General features: G+C 37.3%; 1 protein-coding gene across 2 annotated transcripts; it reads left to right on the top strand.

Annotated features, from left to right (window-relative positions):
- The first annotated feature begins 670 nt into the window (after window positions 1-670).
- Window positions 671-20,989, top strand: LOC132779028 (meiosis-specific coiled-coil domain-containing protein MEIOC-like). 2 transcript variants are annotated; one of them, XM_060782674.2, is made up of 8 exons: window positions 671-735; window positions 7,637-7,762; window positions 9,517-9,683; window positions 10,972-11,073; window positions 12,597-14,262; window positions 16,461-16,595; window positions 17,969-18,149; window positions 20,527-20,989. In XM_060782674.2, the coding sequence occupies exons 1-8, from the start codon at window positions 706-708 to the stop codon at window positions 20,793-20,795; spliced, it is 2,676 nt and encodes an 891-aa protein (XP_060638657.2). In that variant the 5' UTR covers window positions 671-705; the 3' UTR covers window positions 20,796-20,989. The 2 variants fall into 2 exon arrangements, with proteins under 2 accessions (XP_060638657.2, XP_060638658.2); XM_060782675.2 differs by lacking the exon at window positions 7,637-7,762 and having other exon boundaries at window positions 677-735.
- The last annotated feature ends 518 nt before the right edge of the window (window positions 20,990-21,507 follow it).

The following is a 21,507-nucleotide window of genomic DNA, read 5'->3' as shown; positions in this document are numbered from 1 at the left end:
TCCCAGCAACTACAACTCCCAAATGACAAAATGTTTTGAGTGATGGCCACTCCTTGTGTAGTGAGACGTTTTGTTGCCAAATTTGGTGTGATTTCGTTCATTGGTTTTTTTGTTTTTAAGGCACTCATTATGACCAGAGCATTTCTATATATATATATAAGATAGATATTAAATTATTATATAATATATAATACATTTTCATATAAATATCCAAATGGCACAAGAAGAAAAATATAATATAATATAATATAATATAATATATATTATATATTTGTTAATATATATTAACTAAATGATAATATATGTTTGAAGCCATTTCTGAGGCTGAGAGAGTGTGGGCTTTATTTGCTGACTCACAGCTGTTAACGGTCACTTTGAGCCCCGCCCCTTAGTCTGCTCAGCCAATCAACGCGTGAGTAGAAAAGGGGCAGCCCGCCCCCTTTTCTACTCACGCGTTGATTGGCTGAGCAGACTAAGGGGCGGGGCTCAAAGTGACCGTTACGGGCGCGAGCGAGGGAGAAAAGCGCGCGAGGAGGGGGCGGGGCCAAGTCAGCAATGCCCGCCTCCTTCCCCTCACAGCGAATGGGAGGAAGGCGGTTGAAGGGAACCCCGCTCCTTCGCTTGTCAATCAAGTTGTCAACCAATCAGTCGACGGCCGGCTGCGGTTGCTAAGCACCGGAAAAAGGAAGAGCAGGCATTTTCAAGATGGTGGCGGACGGGGCGGGCTCTCTGGAGGTGAGGCCGGATCTCACACAGATTAACTAATATATATGATCTACTCTATCCTATAATATAACAGCTGTAATATTAAATTAATTGTTAAGCTATTTTAGTAAATTATAGTAAATTTTATTTTTTTTATTTTAATATATTCTAATTTATATTTACATATTTTATTTATTATAATTGTATTTTATATTTTTATCATTTTTGTAATAATATAATATATGTTATATAATTTAACATATGTAATGAAGTACAAGTTATTTTTAGATATAAATAATTGTATTGTTTTGTATTTTTTATATTTCTATGTTTTATTATTATTTTATTTTATATTTTATCATTTTTGTAATAATATAATATATATATATATATATATATATATATATATATCTAATACTATATAATATATTTATTATAATTGTGTTTTATATTTTATCACTTTTGTAATAATGTAATATATATATATATCTTATACTATATAATTTAACATGTAATAAATAAAGTACAAGTTATTTTTAGATATAAATAATTGTATTGTTTTGTATTATATTTTATATTTCTATATTTTATTATCGTTGTATTTTATATTTTTATCATTTTTGTAATAATATAATATAATATATAATATGTAATACATAAAATACAAGTTATTTTTAGATATAAATAATTGTTTTGTATTATATATTATATTTCTATATTTTATTGTCATTGTATTTTATATTTTATCATTTTTGTAATAATATAATATATATATATAAAATACTATATAATTTAACATGTAATAAATAAAGTACAAGTTATTTTAGATAAAAATAATTGTATTTTTGCATTTTTTATATTTCTATATTTTATTATCATTGTATTTTATATTTTTATCATTTTTGTATTAATATAATATATATATCTTATACTATATAATTTAACATGTAATAAATAAAGTACGTTATTTTTAGAGATAAATAATTGTATTGTTTTGTATTTTTTATATTTATATATTTTATTATAATTGTATTTTATATTTTTATCATTTTTGTAATATTATATATATATATATATATATATATATCTTATACTATATAATTTAACATATGTAATGAAGTACAGGTTATTTTTAGATATAAATAATTGTATTGTTTTGTATTATATTTTATATTTCTATATTTTATTATTGTATTTTATATTTTTATCATTTTTGTAATAATATATATATCTTATACTATATAATTTAACATATGTAATAAATAAAGTACAAGTTGTTTTTAGATATAAATAATTGTATTGTTTTGTATTTTATATTTCTATATTTTATTATTGTATTTTTTATTTTATTTTATTTTATCGTAATTATATTTAAATGTATTTTATAGTCTGTATTTTAATATATTTATATTGTTATTTTATTATAATTATATATAATTTATAATATAACAAACAATATATATATTTTAACAAATATATAATCTATTTAAATAAAAATGTAATGTTTGTTTGTAGGATTAACATAACTCAAAAACCACTGGACTAATTGCCGCCAAATTTGGACACAAGACACCAATCAGGCCAACAAGTGACCATCACTCATAAAATACAGAAAAACACAGCAGAAGAGACTTAAAAAGCTGAAAAATAAAAAATACATTACAATGCATGTGCAAAACCACAAATACACATATACACAAATATATATACACACAAAACACTTATACGCAAACTGGGTCACAGCAGTAGGGGACGGCTAGTATAATATATATCATATACTATATCATAATATAACAAATTAATGTAAAGTAATTATTTTAATTTAATTCTATCCTATTATTTTAAATATAAATATTTTTATTCATTTATATATTAGATTGTAATTGCATTTTATATTTTTGTTATTTTCTTGTGATTATATATAAACTATTATATAATATAATGTATCATACACTACATAATATATTAACTAAGATATAATGAAATATCTATTGTGTGCTATATGATATAATATAACAAATATAATACATAAGGTAAAAGGGTTACAGTTAGATTTGGGGTTGGGATGGGGTAAAATGAGCATTGTATTGTCGAAGGCTTTCATGGCTGGAATCACTGGGTTGTTGTAGGTTTTTTCGGGCTATATGGCCATGGTCTAGAGGCATTCTCTCCTGACGTTTCGCCTGCATCTATGTTAAGCATCCTCAGAGGTAGTGAGATCTGGTGGAACTAGGAAAAAGGGTTTATATATCTGTGGAATGACCAGGGTGAGACAAAGGACTCTTGTCTGTTGGAGCTAGGTGTGAATGTTTCAACTGACCACCTTGATTAGCATTAGATGGCCTGACAGTGCCTGGAGCAAACTTTTGTTGAGAGGTGAGAAAATGAGCATTAGTCTATAGATCTGTGCAAAGGAAAAATTGGGTTTGAACACAAACCCTCCTCTTGCAGTATAAAACTGAAGATTAAGTTAATTAAGCTTATCTCATTCCCTTCTGAAAGTGAGGGTTGAGGTTGTGCGTTTTGTTTTAGATGACAGTGAGAAATTTCCTATTACATGACACATACATTCATGTTTAAATAGGAGCTCTTGGCAAGGTCAGGAGGATTAGGAATGCACTATTTGAAAGTAACTAGATCTGAACAACTGGCTTTTTCCACAGTTTGGGGAGATCACAATGGCGAAGAATCTAGTGAAGTTTTACATGCTTGTGTAATGTCTTTTCCCTCTCATATTGGCCCAGTTAGGCCAGGATGTGCAATGGAATTTTTTTGGTTTTGTTTATGTTTTGCTTTGTAAAGCAGACTACAATTCCCATAATCCTTTTACATACTGATATTCTAGTGACATCAGGCAGGGCTGTGAAAGTGAGGGCCAAAATGTAATAAGCGCAATGTTTTTCAAATTGGAAAATGCAGCCTGCAGTTTCAAAATAATTGAAGGGTATGAAGAAGAAAGCTTATCATTCCAGATCTGTTTCATTAGGAATCGTACGCATGGAGAATATTTTCTGGAGGTAAAGTAACACCAGGCTTTGCGCCTGTTGTGTGTAGATCAACGGTTGTTGCTTGGAAACTGTGCAAAGAATAGATAATATTCTTCTAAGTATCTAGATAGAGTCATGGCTGTGTTCCCCTTGCTTATTTGTTTATCCCGTTTCTCTGGTGCATGGAGAAAGAGGCACTACAATAACCTGGCAACAGCTTCTGTATGCAAGTAGTAACGGAAGAGTTGTCATGCCCAAGTGTCCCATAGCAGCGGAGTTGGGGGCGGCTGAACACATTTTTGACTAGCCTAGGTTTTGACATTGGAGTTAAGAGCCACGCAGAATGCATTTACATATAGCTCCTCCTTTCTCCCTTAGAAGCTTGCATTCTTGATGGCCCACACATGCAGGAAGCACCTAGTGTAACTCTAGAGCAGGTTTGTTTGGGGATTTCAGAACCATTTTGACAATTTCTTCCCGTGTTCAGATTGGGGAAGGGGAGTGTAAAATGTAAGCAATCATTCTTTGAATTGCACTCAAGACTGTTTAAATTGGCCATCCGAGTAGGTTTTTTAAAAAAATGTTTTCTTCTAGAGTTTGGTGGACTTTTAAAAAAGTCTTAAATGCAGAAAACATAAGAAGGTAGATATAAACGGTTGGGTTAGCGAGAGATGCTGAAGCAGCCTTCAACCTGAGCAATGGCGGATATTTTCTGGAAAATTTCTTAAATGTATTTAGAAATACTGTTGTTGTTTTTATTTATTGCTATATTTATATTATTTGATTAGCCATCCCCTGCCACGCGTTGCTGTGGCCCACATGGGGGTTCTGTGTGGAAGGTTTGGCCCAATTCTATCGTTGGTGGGGTTCAGAATGCTCTGTGATTGTAGGTGAACTATAAATCTCAGCAACTACAACCCCCAAATGTCAGGATTCTATTTTCCCCAAACTCCACCGGTGTTCACATTTGGGCATATTGAATATTTGTGTAGAGCTTGGTCCAGATCCATCATTGTTAGAGTGCACAATGATCTCTGGATATAGGTGAACTACAACTCCAAAACCAAAGGACACTGCCCACCAAACCCTTCCAGTATTTGGTGTTGGTCATGGGAGAACTGTGTGCCAAGTTTGGTTCAATTCCATTGTTGGTGGGGTTCAGAATGCTCTTTAATTGTAGATGAACTATAAATCTCAGCAGCTACAACTCCCAAATGACAAAATCAAATTTTTTTGAGCGAAGGACATACATTGGGTTGTTAGGTGTCTTGTGTCCAAATTTAGTGTCAATTCGTCCAGTGGTTTTTGAGTTCTGTTAATCCCACAAACCAACATTACATTTTTATTTATATAGATATATTTGTATGTTTCTGTTATATGTATGTTTGTATATCCTGTTATGTCCTGATTGAGAGGCAAAGCAGCAGCTGCTGCTGTGCTGCTGTTGCTAATAATAATAATAATAATAATAGTAATAATAATTGCAAAAGGCCACCTTACTTGGCTCTGTACGCATCATTCAACAATACACCACACAGTCCTAGATGTTTGGGAAGTGTTCGACTTGTGATTTTGTGATACGAAATCCAGCATATAGATCTTGTTTGCTGTGACATACTGTGGTTTTGTGTCAGAATAATAATAATAATAATAATAATAATAATATAGCATGCTTGATTTTTATTTGGTAAACCATACTAAAAAGAAATAGTTTGTTGAGTACACACACTGTTTAAATATCTTAATTTAGCCCTGGACCCAAAAACTTCTCCCCAGCCTTTCCAAAATTGTCATTTTTTCTTGGGAATAATCTATTGACACCTATTTGCCAGTCATGGCTTAGTCTGGAGTCAACAAGAGGCAATATACGTTAGTTTAACTCTTCTGAGCAGGGTTTTACTGTTGTCCTTGTATGACCAGAGTAATGTGTGAGTTCGTAGCCTATGGGTCTCAGCTGCAATCTGTAAGGTATCAGCTCCAAAATACTGACGATGGCTGAATTTGCCACAGCTGAGATCCAGAAATTGCTGGTTCTGCTATATTGTTCATGAGCGAGTGTGCATATGAGTATCTGAAAAGTGATGCAGTTTGTCAAGCAAACTAAAGAAGAGGTAGTATATGTTTATCCTTCTTTATTATGTGTATAAAATAAGTATAAATGGCAACAGAAGCTAAATGAGGTAAGGGAAATAACTTTGTTGTTGCCTTCCTATAAGGCTGAAAAAGTATTACCTTTTCTGAGTCACCAAACAGATTTACAAGGCTGAACCCATCCTTTCAGAAACCTTAGTTCTACATGTAAACCATTCTACCAGGCTAGTTCTCTTGGGTTTACATTAGTAAATCTGAAATCAGACAGTTTTTTTTTTTTTAAAGGGAGTTCCTTTTGAGACAATAATGATGATTTATTTATTGTGTCAGTATCAACCAGACAATTGTATTACATTTTTAACAAATTTTTAACAAGCAGACAAAACAGAGTTTGCAACCTTGGTAGTTGTTTAAATGTCCTTTGACCAGTAGCTGGCCACTTCGAGTGCCTCTGGTGTTGCTGCAAGAAGGTCCTCCATTGTGCATGTGCTCAGGTTGCATTGCAGCAGGTGGTCAGTGGTTTGCTCTTCTCCACACTCGCATGTTGTGGATTCCACTTTGTAGCCCCATTTCCTAAGGTTGGCTCTGCATCTCGTGGTGCTAGAGCACAGTCTGTTCAGCGCCTTCCAAGTGGCCCAGTCTTCTGTGTGCCCAGGGGGGAGTCTCTCATTGGGTATCAGCCATTGATTGAGGTTCTGGGTTTGAGCCTGCCAATTTTGGACTCTTGCTTGCTGAGGTGTTGCAGTGAGTGTGTCTGTAAATCTTAGAAAACTATTTCTTGATTTAAGTCGTTGACGTGCTGGCTGATACCCAAACGGGATGAGCTGGAGATGTATCGGCCTTGGTCCTTTCACTATTGGCTGCTACTTCCCGGCGGATGTCAGGTGGTGCAATACCGGCTAGACAGTGTAATTTCTCTAGTGGTGTAGGGTGCAGACACCCCATGATAATGCGACATGTCTCATTAAGAGTCACATCCACTGTTTTAGTGTGGTGAGATGTGTTCCACACTGGGCATGCATACTCAGCAGCAGAGTAGCATAGTGCAAGGGTAGATGTCTTCACTGTATCTGGTTGTGATCCCCAGGTTGTGCCAGTTAGCTTTCGTATCATATTGTTTCTAGCACCCACTTTTTGCTTGATGTTCAGGCAGTGCTTCTTGTAGGTAAGAGCACGGTACAGAGTGACTCCCAGGTATTTGGGTGCCAATGATGATGCCAAATGCTTTGTTTCTACATCAATAGAGGTATATTGTTCAGCGGAGAGATCGAAAATACTTTAATAAAACTCATGTATAAGTATGTGAGAGGTGTGTGAGAGGAAGTCACAGGGAAGAGGGGGCAAAGCTTGTTTTCTGCTGCCCTGGAGACTAAGACATGGAACAGTGGCCTCAAACTACAAGAAAGGAGATTCCATCTGAACATTAAGAAGAACTTCCTGACTCTGAGAGCTGTTCAGCAGTGGAACTCTCTGCCCTGGAGCGTAGTGAAGGCTCCTTTGGAGGCTGTTAAACAGAGGCTGGATGGCCATCTGTCGGGGATGTTTTGAATACAATTTTCCTGCTTCTTGGCAGGGTGTTGGACTGGATGGCCCATGAGGTCTCTTCCCACTCTATGATTCTTGTGGTCCAGTTTGTAATAGGAAAAATATCCATACAAAGGGAATTTAATCCCAGGAGAAAGAAGGTAATACTGAGTTTGCTGAACATAGTTTTTCTATTTCATATATAATACTAAACTGGATTGTTTAAACTACTCTTGTAGTTCTTTTTTCTTGAGCATATTGCTCTGCATGCTACTGAATTTGTCCTCAGGAATAGTTTCACTGTTTTGCAACCGTTTATCTGTACACAGGTGAAACCTGTTATGACTCCCAATCTCTGTTTGTTTGGAAATGCTCACTTTGGAAACAAAAGTTTGCATGCAGAAAGTGGGGACATGGTGAAGCAGAATGACGCATTTGGTCATTATGAGCCACAGGTGAGTCCTTGGGAGGGAATTCACTTTGTAATTATATAAAACAGATATTTCCATGTCTATTGGTTTAGACAGGGCTACTTGAAAATAGGAAATCCTCCTCCCCCCCCCCCCCCAGAATGTAATCTTTGGTATGCAAAAGCATGTGATGTGGCAGTGATACCCAAAGTCTGGTCCTCCAGATATTTTGGACTTCAACTCCCACAATTCCTAACAGCTGGTAGGTTTAGGGGAATTAACTTGATCCTTGCTCAGAAAAATCAAATGTATGTCCTAAACATTATAGTTGTTGATGTTCTCCTTGAGTGAGAGAAAATGTGCAAAGTTCATATATAAATTTCAATTCATCATATGCCATTGTGGTTTTCGACTCTGTTAAGTATATGGAAAATATGTACATTTTTAATAACTGGGAGTTCATTGTGAAGCATGTACAGTAACCTTATCTGCTAGAACATGGATGTGTTTTAAGTTTTCTTTAGAACTTCTCCATTTTTTTCAAAAGTAGGAAGTAAGAAATGTACCATGACTTGTATACATGGTTAAGTAAAGACAAGACGGCTATCATTGCAGATGCTCAATATATGTATTCTTGTAATGAATCATCATCATTATCTTTATTTATAACCCACCCTATCTCCCTTAGGGGACTCAGGGAAGTTTCCAAACAAAAGTGGCAAAAATTCAGTGCCTTAATAGCCACCCTGGGTCACTCATCAGGGGTGAGAAGGATGGGATATACCATATATACTCGAGTATAAGCCAACCCAAAGGCACCTAATTTTACCATAAAAAACTGGGAAAATGGATTGACTCGAATATAAGCCAAGGGTGGGAAATGCAGCAGCTAGTAGCAAATTTCAAAATAAAATAGATACCAATAAAATTATATTAATTTAGGCATCAGTAGGTTAAATGTTTTTGAATATTTACATAAAACTCTAATTCAGGATAAGACTGTCCAACTCTGATTAAACCATTATTCTAACCTTCTTCAATGTAAATATGCTTACATGTCCTCCAATAATAATAAATAGAGTAAAATAATAATAATAATAATAATAATAGAGTAAAATAATAAATGTAATAATAACAACAATAAAATAATAAATGTAATAATAATAACAATAACAAAGTAAGATAATAAGTAACATTGACTCGAGTATAAGCCGGGGGAGACTTTCTCAGCCTAAAAAAGGACTGAAAAACTAGGCTTATACTTGAGTATATACAGTAAATGCTTTAAATAAATAAACAAACAATGAAACAAAAAAACAAACCAAATTGAGACAATACATAAAACAATGTCAGTAAAAACTTTTGATAACTAGCCAAAAATAAGTAATTGAATAAAACATAATAAACCTAATCAGACACACTTGTATCTTGTGTTATGAGGCATCATACAATTTTACTAAAGATGACAATTTAGTAGTTGATCTTTCTAATATCAAATAAAATACCACAAAATCCCAGTGTTCAAATACCTGTGCCTGCAAGAACAGCATGCTAGAAGATTTTTTTTGCAGTAATCCCCCATTAACTATAGAAATCCTCATATGCAGATCATTTATAACTATTTTATACATATTTTATATAGTTTTATAAAACTTTATAGCTTTTTTTAAAAAAAAAAACCTTTTGATGCACAGACAAAACTATTTGCTTTTTCATCATTAGTGGCAATGTTTGTTGAGTTGTTTGATTTGTAAAGTTGTTTAATTTTAAAAACTGCTCTCTATTTAATTGCAACTCAGGTAAATAGCACTCAACATGGAATGGAGGCCCAGTTGCGCCCCCTGCTGTTTGGAGGAATAACAAATACGCCCTCCGCCATGGGGCCTCCGCAGTTCTATGGTAGCTGGTCAACCTGTGGAGATGATTCCCATTCTACTCTTTCATTCCCTGACCACATCAGAAAAAGGTAGGATTGCCCTCTTGTGGCTCTTTCTGGAAAATTCTGCAGCTGAACTAACTCCAGGCTGAATCTTTTATCCTTGTTGTTTTTTAGATGATGACAAGCACCTGTTCCTTAATGCAACTTGTCCTTTTTTTTTTTTACTTTGTGTGGTTCCTATGCATATTTTAAATTTCATTCTATTTAATTTTGAAAAAAGGGTACTGTATAGGCTTGTTTGGCATAGCAGGTGTAATGTTTTTTTCAATCCTACTTGATTTTGATGTGCAGTTCTGCTGGGACTGTTATGTTCATTGTAAATAAGAAAAGTCCATGAGTTCTTACACGGTCAGAAAGTAAAGAAAGACATAAGGAGGGGAAATTGTTCTGTCTCACGTTCCTCCCTCCAATTGGGAATGATGGTTGTGACATTTAACACCCCAAGTCTAGTAATACAAGCAGTATATTAAAAAATAGAGACTTAAAAAACCCATCTTTCATGTGCGTACACTGTTATAAACAGTAGGAAAAAAAATTCTTCCCAGATGTCCTTGCTGCTTTAGCTAACTGGATCATTTCACTGCAGTTAAAACAATGCTTATAACATTTTTGCTGCATAACAAACTTTCCAGTGATCTTGGCCTCATAATTCCTTTTCTTTAAATGTTTCCATTATGTTGTTTCTTTTATGCATCCTAATCCATATACAGGCAGTCCTCCATGCTATCCAAAGCTTATATGTATTATATATATGTATCTTTATATATATATATATTGGGTTTCCCCAGAGGGTGCAGCAGGTTAAGCTGCTGAACTTGCTGACTAAAAGGTCAGTGGTTCAAATCCGCGGAGCGGAGTGAGCTCCCGCTGTTAGCCCCAGCTTCTGCCAACCTAGCACTTCAAAACATGCAAAAGTGAGTAGATCAATAGGTACAGCTCTGGCGATAAGGTAATAGCACTCCATGTAGTCATGTTGACCACATGACCTGGGAAGTGTCTACGGACAATGCCAGCTCTTCGGCTTAGCAATTGAGATGAGCACCAACCTCCAGAGTCAGACATTACTAGACTTAATGTCAAGGGGAAACCTTTACCTTTATATATTTGGTTGGAGTTACACTTGAACATGTACCTGTTCCAACTTACAAACAAATTCAGTTTAAGGACAAACCTACATAATCTATCTTGTTCATAACTTGGCAACTGTCTGTATCCTAAAATTTGAAAGTGTGTTGCAGAACCTGAAGCAACATAATAACACACTCATGTAAGGAATTGATTAAGACTGTAATATTTTCCCCACTTTTATTTTCAGGTCACAAGAAAATGTATCGCATTTTGGCCACGGCCCTGATGTGCTTGGTTTAGTGGCAAACATCTTGGAAGAGCCAAACAAGCAGGAACATGCTACAGATTGGTAAATTGATAACTATTTATATAACTAGTTACTGTAAAGCTTAATTGAAAATATGTCTCAGCTAACATCCTTAGCCAAAGCATAATATATGTGGGAAGGTCCAAGTGCTTACACATGGTATATATCATTGAAATAACTTTCTACTGTAAACATGCATAGGATGGCAGCCTAAGCTTGATTTTGCATAGATCTGTGTATGGGGGACGCCTGGCTCGAGAGCAGAACGTGTGAAAAAGATCTTGGAGTCCTCGTGGACAACAAGTTAAACATGAGCCAACAATGTGATGTGGCGGCAAAAAAAGCCAATGGGATTTTGGCCTGCATCAATAGGAGCATAGTGTCTAGATCTAAGGAAGTCATGCTACCCCTCTATTCTGCTTTGGTTAGACCACATCTGGAATATTGTGTCCAATTCTGGGCACCACAATTCAAGAGAGATATTGACAAGCTGGAATGTGTCCAGAGGAGGGCGACTAAAATGATCAAGGGGCTGGAGAACAAGCCCTATGAGGAGCGGCTTAGGGAACTGGGCATGTTTAGCCTGAAGAAGAGAAGGCTGAGAGGAGATATGATAGCCATGTATAAATATGTGAGAGGAAGCCACAGGGAGGAGGGAGCAAGCTTGTTTTCTGCTTCCTTGGAGACTAGGACGCGGAACAATGGCTTCAAACTACAAGAGAGGAGATTCCATCTGAACATGAGGAAGAACTTCCTGACTGTGAGAGCCGTTCAGCAGTGGAACTCTCTGCCCCGGAGTGTGGTGGAGGCTCCTTCTTTGGAAGCTTTTAAGCAGAGGCTGGATGGCCATTTGTCAGGGGTGATTTGAATGCAATATTCCTGCTTCTTGGCAGGGGGTTGGACTGGATGGCCCTTGAGGTCTCTTCCAACTCTTTGATTCTATGATTCTATGTGTAAGAACAGAGAATTCTTTTCTTTGTTTCCCCAATTTTCCAGGGTTTTTATAATCAAGAAAAATCAATTTTATCCTTGTTGCACTCGAAAGCAAGATTCCCTCTGACTTTAAACATCACCTAGTTGAGTTAAAATAGCAAGCAGTTTATTGAAGGTAATACAAGCCAAAGCAATAAAAAGTAATCCACAGTAAAAGGTAAATCCAATTGATTAGGAAGTAAAAAGAGCAATTAATCCAAAGAGAAATAGTCCAAAGAAGTCAATAAAACCGGAGGCTTGATTTCAAAGGCAAAATAACAGCGAAGGCGCTTAAAACAGGAATCAAACAAAGTTAAAGGTCCAGGAATTTGGCATGAAGAACTTTATCGTGAATCCAATGTTGCTGAACCTAGACTCAGTACTTGGCACTTATATCTCTACTTTGTTTCCCAAACAGCTAAGAATGGATTCCCCCCCCCCCTTAATTTTGGTTTCACAACTAGCTTTTGCACTGGCTAGAGCAGGAATGGGTAAACTTTGGCCCTCCAGGTCTTTTGGATTTCAACTTCTGCAGTTCCTGACAGCCGGTAGAGACAGCCCATGTTTAATTCTGAAACCTCTTGTTATTTCAGGAATTCACTGTCAAGACTGTTTCCCCCAGTGTGGTCACCCAACTTTGAAAACGACGGGAGTTTCTCGGGGCTTTTTCCCGTGAAATGTTTGGAAAGTGAAAACTGCAATTCTGCTAGTTCTCCGAAGCTTTGTGAAGAAAACCTAGGAACGGCCTCCTCCGTAGGGCTATTTAAAAAAGAATGTGAGGATCTGCATGTGATCAAGTCCCAGTTTCCACCATCACAGCCTTTCATGCCTTCTCCCCATGAGCTCTCAAAGATGCCCAATTTGGACGACAACACTTCTAAGAATGGAGGGATCACTTTCTTCAGTTATGAGAAGAATCATGGTGGAAGCACTTCAGCATCTCGGCCTCAAATGAAAGATAGCACCAATACCTACAGAGAATCCCCCAAAACTGATCCTGCTGGAGGCAAGCTTGGGAGAAATGTCACAGGAGGATCAAGCAAGTATTTTGAGCATTTGTCTAACGCTGCTGTGGATAGAATGTGGGACCCAATGGCGAAGGAAAACGGTTTGTGTGCTAAAAGAGCCTTTTCAGCTGCTCACGACTCCAGGCACTTTAGCTTCAGTCAATCACTTAATAAGGAGAATAGCTTTCCTGAGGGAGTGAATGTGAAATTTGAGGAAATTTGTCCACAAAACCACTCCAATAGGACCAATTTTGTCCATACTGAATGTAAGAACCCTGTACATCCTGGGAAAGACTCTAATAATCAGCTGTCTCTGAAGCCAGCTGCAGAGAATATGGATTCATCTTACAATGGTTACACCTGGCTGGATGCTAAAACACAAAATCCAATCACTTTATCAAGTGTAATGTATGGAAAGCAAATGCAAATTAATTCTCAGTTATCTTCAGGTCCTCGGTCAGGTGGGCCTTCTGCAAATGAGTCTCCACATTTGCCAATGTTATCCTCAGGAAGGGACAGGAAACTGCAGTTTTTCACAGATGTTTCCCACAATTCAGGATATTCCGGTTGCTCTGGAAGTCAGAAACAGCATAACCCTCTTGGATCCTCCCAGGGTGATTCTGCACTGCATACAGAGGGAAGCTTTGGTAAAATGCCACTTACCGCTTCCTCCAGCTGTATATCACAGCAGTATTCTGCAAATGCATCTGCACAGTACCATAGATATGACACGAAGCAGAATCGAAACAATAATGATGAGAAAATTGGGCAGAATGAAAGGAGACATAAAAACAGTTGGAGTCAACATGCGGGCTTCCCGGGTCCAGATCGAACACAGTTTGATGTCTTGAGAAGAAATCAGGAACAGAACAGTGCCATCTTTCCTGACTACATCAATCCTTCTTTCCTCCCTCTTTTCCCATTGATATCTGGTTATAAACACCTGCCTCATTTTCCTCTGTTTCCTCCTCCTCTGTTTCCGTCGCCATTTAACCCTGCTGCCTTTTCCCTGCTGCCGTTTCCGTTGTCTGAACTTGCCGATCTTTTCCGCTGTGAGGATTTCTCACGCATCAGTCCTTTCATCAGTGACATTTGCGGAGGAGATAATACAGCTGCGCCGTACTTTGCCTTTCCGCCGCCTCTGAACCACTACAGGCCTCCAAAGAGTCGCAGCGGGCCGGCCAATGAGCTCCACATTCACCTGGAAGAGTGTTATGAACAGCTTAGAGCGCTAGAGAGGGAACGCAAAAAGGTGGGTAACATAAGTGGAGTTCACAATAAATAACATAAGCAGCAGCTATATCTGCTTCTGTTAGTTTGGTATGCCATATACTAGGCGTGGGCAAACTTGGGCCCTCCAGGTGTTTTGGACTTCAACTCCCACAATTCCTAACAGCTGGTAGGCTGTTAGGAATTGTGGGAGTTGAAGTCCAAAACACCTGGAGGGCCCAAGTTTGCCCCCATGCCTCGTCTAAGGACAGCATTACAGCATTACAGCTTTTGATTAGAACCTATCATTTGCATCTAAGGTATCTAAAATTCTATGATGCATCAGTATTGAAACACATAAAAGTGCAATGCATACATACAAACATAAATAAAGCCAATAAAACAAGTGTTACATTCATATTGAAAAGAACTTGTTCTTTTCTCAAAATATGAATTGACTCCTCTTCATATGTATAGTAAGAGTGCTTCTTATGTCTTTAGTACAGTCTAGCCATCCCCTGCCATCCATTGCTGTGGCCCAGTCTGTGTATATGTGTTTTGTTTGTGTATATATTTGCATATGTGTATATATGTGTGTTTACATATATACTGTATATGTGTGTGGTTTTGCGCGTGCATTGTAATGTAATTTTTGTTTTTGTTTTTTTGGCTTTTTAAGTCTCTTCTGCTGTGTTTTTATGAGTGATGGTTCCTTGTTGGCCTGATAGGTGTATTGAGTCCAAATTTGGTGTCAGTTCGTCCAGTGGCTTTTGAGTTATGTTAATCCCACAAACGAACATTACATTTTTATTTATATAGATAGATCAGGAGTCTTCAAACTTTGTAAACAGAGGGCCACTTACAATCCCCCAAACTGTTGAAGGGATGGATTATAATTTGAAACAAAACATGAATGAATTCATAATGCACACTGTACATATCTTACTTGTAGTGCAAAAACACTTACAAACAATACAATAATTAAAATGCAGAACAATTTTTAAAACTTAGTATTTCAATGGGAAGTGTGGGCCTGCTTTTGGCTGATGAGATAGGATTGTTGTTGTGTGTTTTCAAGTCGTTTTTTTTACTTAGATTGACCTTGAGCGAGGGCCAGGTAAATGACCTTGGAGGGCCATATCCGACCCTCGGGCCTTAGTTTGAGTGGACCCCTGATATATTTATTTATATAGATGAGACCCCAACATTTCCTCACAAGCGGTTTCGACTCACAAGAGCCTTCATAAGGTGGTTGGACCTGTAAATGTTACATATTATAAATACAAACATACAAGTTGTCATCTAGGAACATAAAGCTTGTAAATGTATATATACACACTGCTTACTCACATATCCAAAAGCTCAACACTTGAGACGTGGTCTATTAACAGTACTCTTTTTTTCTATGTGATATTTCTGAGAAGTGGATCCTAAAGGGAACATACATAGTGGCTAAAGTTAGTTCTACATTATTTATTTATTTATTTATTTATTTACGGCATTTATATGCCGCCCTTCTCACCCCGAAGGGGATTCAGAGTGGCTTACAAGATATATATGCATACAATATATTATATTATTAGCATAGCACAATATCAGTATTATATATTACTATATTGTACTGTACCATTATACTATAATATTATTAGTTATATTCCATATAATATAAAATATATAATTATATTATTATTACTATTATATTGTAATATTATAATATTATAAATATTTGTATATACAATATATTATATTATATTATTAGCATAACACAGGAGACAAGATGGAACTGTCTTCCTGACCCCCTTTCTTCACTTTATTTTAGTTGCATTGGACATACAATATGCATAACAAAGATATATAATATACACAACAATGATATAGTAATTATACTCACAGCAAGTTCTGTTTACTAAATGCACACTCTGCAAGATGTTTTATTCTGTTGCGAATCTAGAATTGAAAGAACTCAAACCAATGTCACTACCTCTGAGGATGCTTGCCATAGATGCAGACGAAATGTCAGGAGAAAATGCCTTTAGAACATGGCCATATAGCCCGAAAAAACCTACAACAACCCAATGTCAATATAGCAAACCAGGTGGTTGTGATGCTGCTGCCAGTTCTGAATAGCATTTAAACGAACATCTCCAATAAAAAGCAGTCGTATGAATTAGTGTTGTTCAACTACTTCAGATGCAATAAGGAGTAGAATGATATAGATCTTTATTTTTGTGTTCTCTTCAGGCAGAGGCAGATCTAGCAAGACATTTCCCAGGGAAGCGCGTATCCGGGTCAAGTAATGCTCCGTTTTCTCGGCTTCCTGCAAAGCCTTCCAGAGTAGATCGTCTGATTGTGGACCAATTTCGAGAGCATGCAAAGGTAATACGTTTCATAATGATGACGTGCAGTTGCGGCAGTCCTTTCAGAATCATGGGAAAAATGCCTTAGTCTACTTAGAAAATAAAGGGGAAATAGAACTGTAAATAGAACTGTGGGGCTTCCCTTGAAGATGGCCTGGAAACTACAACTTGTCCAACACTTGGCAGTCAGATTAATAACGGGGGCGAATTATGGAGAGTGGACAATCCCCCTGTTTAAGGAGCTTCATTGGCTGCCATTTATTTTCCGGTCCCAATTCAAGGTACAGGTCATCACTTTTAAAGCCCTAAACGGTTTGGGACCTGCCTACCTTCGTGACCGTATCTCCCTGCCCGATCCCTTCGATCTTCGGGGGAGGCTCTGCTTTCGCCCCTGCCGTTTTCTCCTTAGTGGTCCCCCGGCTGTGGAATATATTACCTGGCGAGATTAGGCAATCCCCCACCCTAGAAAGTTTTAAGAAGAATCTTAAAACCTGGCTCTTAATAATAATAATAATAATAATAATAATAATAATAATACTTTATTTATACCCGGCTACCATCTCCCCAAGGGACTCAGTTCGGCTTACATGAGGCCGAATCCACAGTACATCAGCAAAAACAACAACAGTAGTAATACAAAACAATAAAATAAAACTCATAAACATAAACTTGTGCCTTTGGTGATTAACCATACAACCTGATATTGCCATGACCCCTCAACATCTGTCCTTAGAGTACACTCCCTCCTCGCCTACGAAGACGCCTCTCAACTCAATTCCTGAAGAGTTTCTCCCACACAAATAAATCTGCTCCACCCCTAACTCACCCCACATTTTTAGCTTTAGTATCTTATTCTGTACATGTGGCCTTCTCTCTGTTACTGTATTATGAATGATTTTATGTATTGTATTGTGTTGTTGGGCTTGGCCTCATGTCAGCCGCCCCGAGTCCCCATTGGGAAGATGGTGGCGGGGTATAAATAAAGTTTTTTATTATTATTTAAATTATGAACAACAATGGCAGCGCATTTTGCAATATAGCTTTATTTGTGGAGTGAACATGTGAAGTGCGTACATGTGTCCAGGGTTTCACCTGCACTGCAAAATGAGTGTAATTTGTCACTACTTCAACTGCTGTGGATCAGTACTGTGGAATCTTGGGAGTTGTTCAGGGATTTTAGCCTTCTCTGCCAAAGAGTGTCTGTGTTTTGTCAAACCACAGTTCCCAGGATTCCATAGCTTTGAGCCCTGATAATTAAAGTAGTGCCAAACTGCATTAATTCTACAGTGTAGATGCATCCCCATGCCTTGTTCTTGACCCTATGTGCTTGGTAATCTTTTTCTTCTCCAAGATTAAAAAGTATAGCGAAGCATTGGTCACCTTTTTCCTTAGGTATACACTTTACTAGAGAAAATGGAGCACATATCTGGCAGTCCTGTTCATAGAAACATATCGGCCACTTTGGGACGTCACCTGGAAGCCATCTGGGCTACGCAAGCAAGACGCAAGGCTGAGGTGGTGAATTCGGTTAATCCTCAAAGGCAACGGACATCTCGTCACCATAATGAAAAAGGCAAGTGATTCCTGTGGTGTGATGTAAAATAAACTATGTGTAGTTCACAATTGGTCAGCCCACACACTGCCTTGCCAGAGAAAGAAAATACGCCATGAAGGTGAACAGTAAAGAACAAGTAGTTTACTCTTTGAAGTTCAGAACAACATATGTACACTGTTCTCAGTTGCATCAGCTCACATAATGTTCTTTAATGAGAGGTTTAAAATAGACTTCCTTTGTCTGTTTGGATAAACTCCTTCAGCAGCTCATGAAGTGAGAAAGAGCACACTCCAAAATCTATCTGTCTCTCTCTGCTTCTCTGCAAACCGTAATCATGTCTATATTAGTATTCTATGTTTTCTATCAACAATCAATATCAGGGGTCCTCAAACTTTTTAAACAGAGGGCCAGGTCACAGTCCCTCAAACTGTTGGAGGGCTAGATTATATTTGCTTATATCTTAGTTGTAGTGCAAAAAACACTTAAAAATACTGTATATACTCAAGTATAAGTCTAGTTTTTCAGCTCTTTTTTTTAGGCTGAAAAAAGTCCCCCTTAGCTTACACTCGAGTCAAGGTTATTTATTAATTTACTCTGTTATCATTATTATTTGTAATACATTTATAATTTTACTCTATTAGTATTATTACATTTATTATTTTACTTTATTATTGTTACTACATTTAATATTTACCTTTATTATTTTACTCTATTATAACTCTTATTACTACATTTCCATTATTTTAATCAATAAAATAATAATAATAATAAATGTAATAATTAATTTTTATTACTAAATTATTACATTTATTATATTCTCTTATTGCAAGGATACATAAGCACATTTACACTGAAGAAGATGAAAATAATGGTTTCATCAGAGTTGGACAGTTATCTTAAATTACAGTTTTATGTACATATTCAAAAACATTGGATCTACTGATAGTGGCGGCTCAACCCATTACGCAAAGTAAGCGTTTGCAGTATAGTTGATTTTGCCCAGAGGCGCTCTTGAGGCGCTCTTGGGGGGAAATAGATCTTGATATATGCGAGTTGTAGTTACTGGGATGTATAGTTCACCGACAATCAAAGAGCATTCTGAACTCCACCAATGATGGAATCGAACCAAATATGGCACACAAAACTCCCACGATGAACAGAAAATATATATCAGTGATTGGTTTTGGGGGGAGGGGGGGACAAAATACTGTTTGCTTACCGTTGAAAATTACCTAGGGCCGCCTCTGCCTACTGATACCTCAATTAATGTAATTTTATTGGTATCTATTTTTATTTTGAAATTGACCAGTACCTGCTGCATTTCCCACCCTCGGCTTATACTTGAGTCAGTATGTTTTCCCAGTTTTTTGGGGTAAAATTAGATATCTCGGCTTATATTCGCGTCGGCTTATTCTTGAGTATATACGGTAATACAATAATTAAAATGAAGGACAATTTTAACAAATATAAACTTATTAGTATTTCTGTGGGAAGTGTGGGCCTGCTTTTGGCGGGTAAGATAGGATTGTTATTGTTGTTGTGTGTTTTTAAGTTGTTTCAGACTTGGGTTGACCCCAAGCGAGGGCCAGGTAAATGACCTTGGAGGGCCGTATCCAGCCCACGGGCCTTAGTTTGGACAACTGAAGACACAACCGGACAATGATTTGATATGGAGATGCTTTGATAATGTTTTAAATGCTGTGTACAATTTTTATGTTTTATATTGCTGTTAGTATTTTAAAGTATTTATGATTGTTTTAATTTTTTAATTTTGCTGTAACTACACTGGCATCAAATTGTTGCCTATTGTTAATCGCTCCGAGTCACCCTTGGGCTGAGAGGGGCGGTATATAAATGTAGTAAGTAAATAAATAAATAGTTTGAGGACTTCTGCTCTATGTCAGTTTTTTCCAAACATTTTTGGGTGTGGAACATTCAAAAGACATTTTTTTTCCAAAACATGGAAAGATTGGGTTAGGTTACTACAAAAATGGAACCAACGGAATCTGCAAATCAGGCACGGGCAAACTTGGGTCCTCCAGGTTTTTTGGATGTCAGTGGCTGTTGGGAATTATGGGAGCCAAAGTCCAAAACACCTGGAGGGAGGGCCAAAGTTGGCCCATGCCTGCTGTAATTGATTGCAAACTGGGTGGTTGTAGGTTTTTCCGGGCTATATGGCCATGTTCTAGAGGCTTTTTCTCCTGACGTTTCGTCTGCATCTATGGCAAGCATCCTCAGAGGTAGTGAGGATTCTTGCCATAGATGCAGGCGAAACGTTAGGAGAAAATGCCTCTAGAACATGGCCATATAGCCCGGAAAAACCTACAACAACCCAGTGATTCCGGCCATGAAAGCTTTCAACAATACATTGATTGCAAACTGTTTTTTGTTACAGATATCCTTGCTCTGGCCGCCGCTATTAAAGACCTGGCTTTCTTCACGCGGAAAACACGCACAGCTTTGTGGTGCGCTCTTCAGATGACTTTGCCAAAGATGCCAGGAAGTGCTTTGGCCAAGAAGGAGGAAGTGGAAAGGGCCTTGCAGGAACTCTGTCCTGCAGATAGCAGCTTCCAGGCAAACGGTGTCTCGGGACACGAAAGCAAACCAAGCAACAGAGAGGGCAACGACGCAAATGAGAGAACCTTAACGCAGGGCAGAAGATAAGTCGCACTTGGCAAATCTAGCAGCCTTTCCGCTGCTGATCTTCAAGCCTAGATGCATCAGTTCCGGTCAAAGTATTTCAGCAGTTTTGGTCTTGTGCATTCTCTGTGAGTTGACTTAAGTCAGGCATGGGCAAACTTTGGCCCTTCCTCCAGGTGTTTTGGACTTCAACTCCCACAATTCCTAACAGCCCGTAGGCTGTTAGGAATTGTGGGAGTTGAAGTCCAAAACACCTGGAGGGAGGGCCAAAGATTGTCCATGCCTGACTTGAGACCAAGCAATAGGAGTCCATCTTGACCACTGATCCAAAGCTGTTATTCTAGCAATTTGCTAGGAAACTTGCAAATGATCTAGCTATTTGTGTTGTATTTTTTAATATAATTTAGCACTTTTTGATGTGCTACGAAATTGAATCTTTCTTTTTATAATAATAAGAATAATAATAACATTCTAAGTGCCAAAGTTATTTACTAAATACTAGTTTGGTTTTATTTAATGTTATAATGCAAATCTCTGTTGTGTTGTCAGGAGTTAAAGGTCCTTGAGTTCATTCTCAGCGGTTTGACTCAAGCTTCGGCAGCAAATATTACCTTATTATGTTAACATGGCAAAGCTGTGTTTTCCACCTGATTTTCCATTTGTACTAATCCAAACTTTAGCATAGCAGAATCTGTTTGGGAAAGGAAAACTGAACTAATGCTGAATGCAGTGTTAA

Source organism: Anolis sagrei, chromosome 6 (genome assembly GCF_037176765.1).
Source record: "Anolis sagrei isolate rAnoSag1 chromosome 6, rAnoSag1.mat, whole genome shotgun sequence".
Lineage (NCBI taxonomy): Eukaryota > Metazoa > Chordata > Lepidosauria > Squamata > Dactyloidae > Anolis > Anolis sagrei.
The sequence above is the reverse complement of the archived record's forward strand: the minus strand, read 5'-3'. Positions and strand labels throughout refer to the sequence as shown.

Coding starts and splice junctions, on each gene's coding strand:
- LOC132779028 (XM_060782674.2), top strand. CDS start 706: ATGGTGGCGGACGGGGCGGGCTCTCTGGAG. Junction 16,596..17,968: donor AATTTCGAGAGCATGCAAAG/GTAATACGTTTC, acceptor CTTTTTCCTTAG/GTATACACTTTACTAGAGAA. Junction 18,150..20,526: donor TCGTCACCATAATGAAAAAG/GCAAGTGATTCC, acceptor TTTTTGTTACAG/ATATCCTTGCTCTGGCCGCC.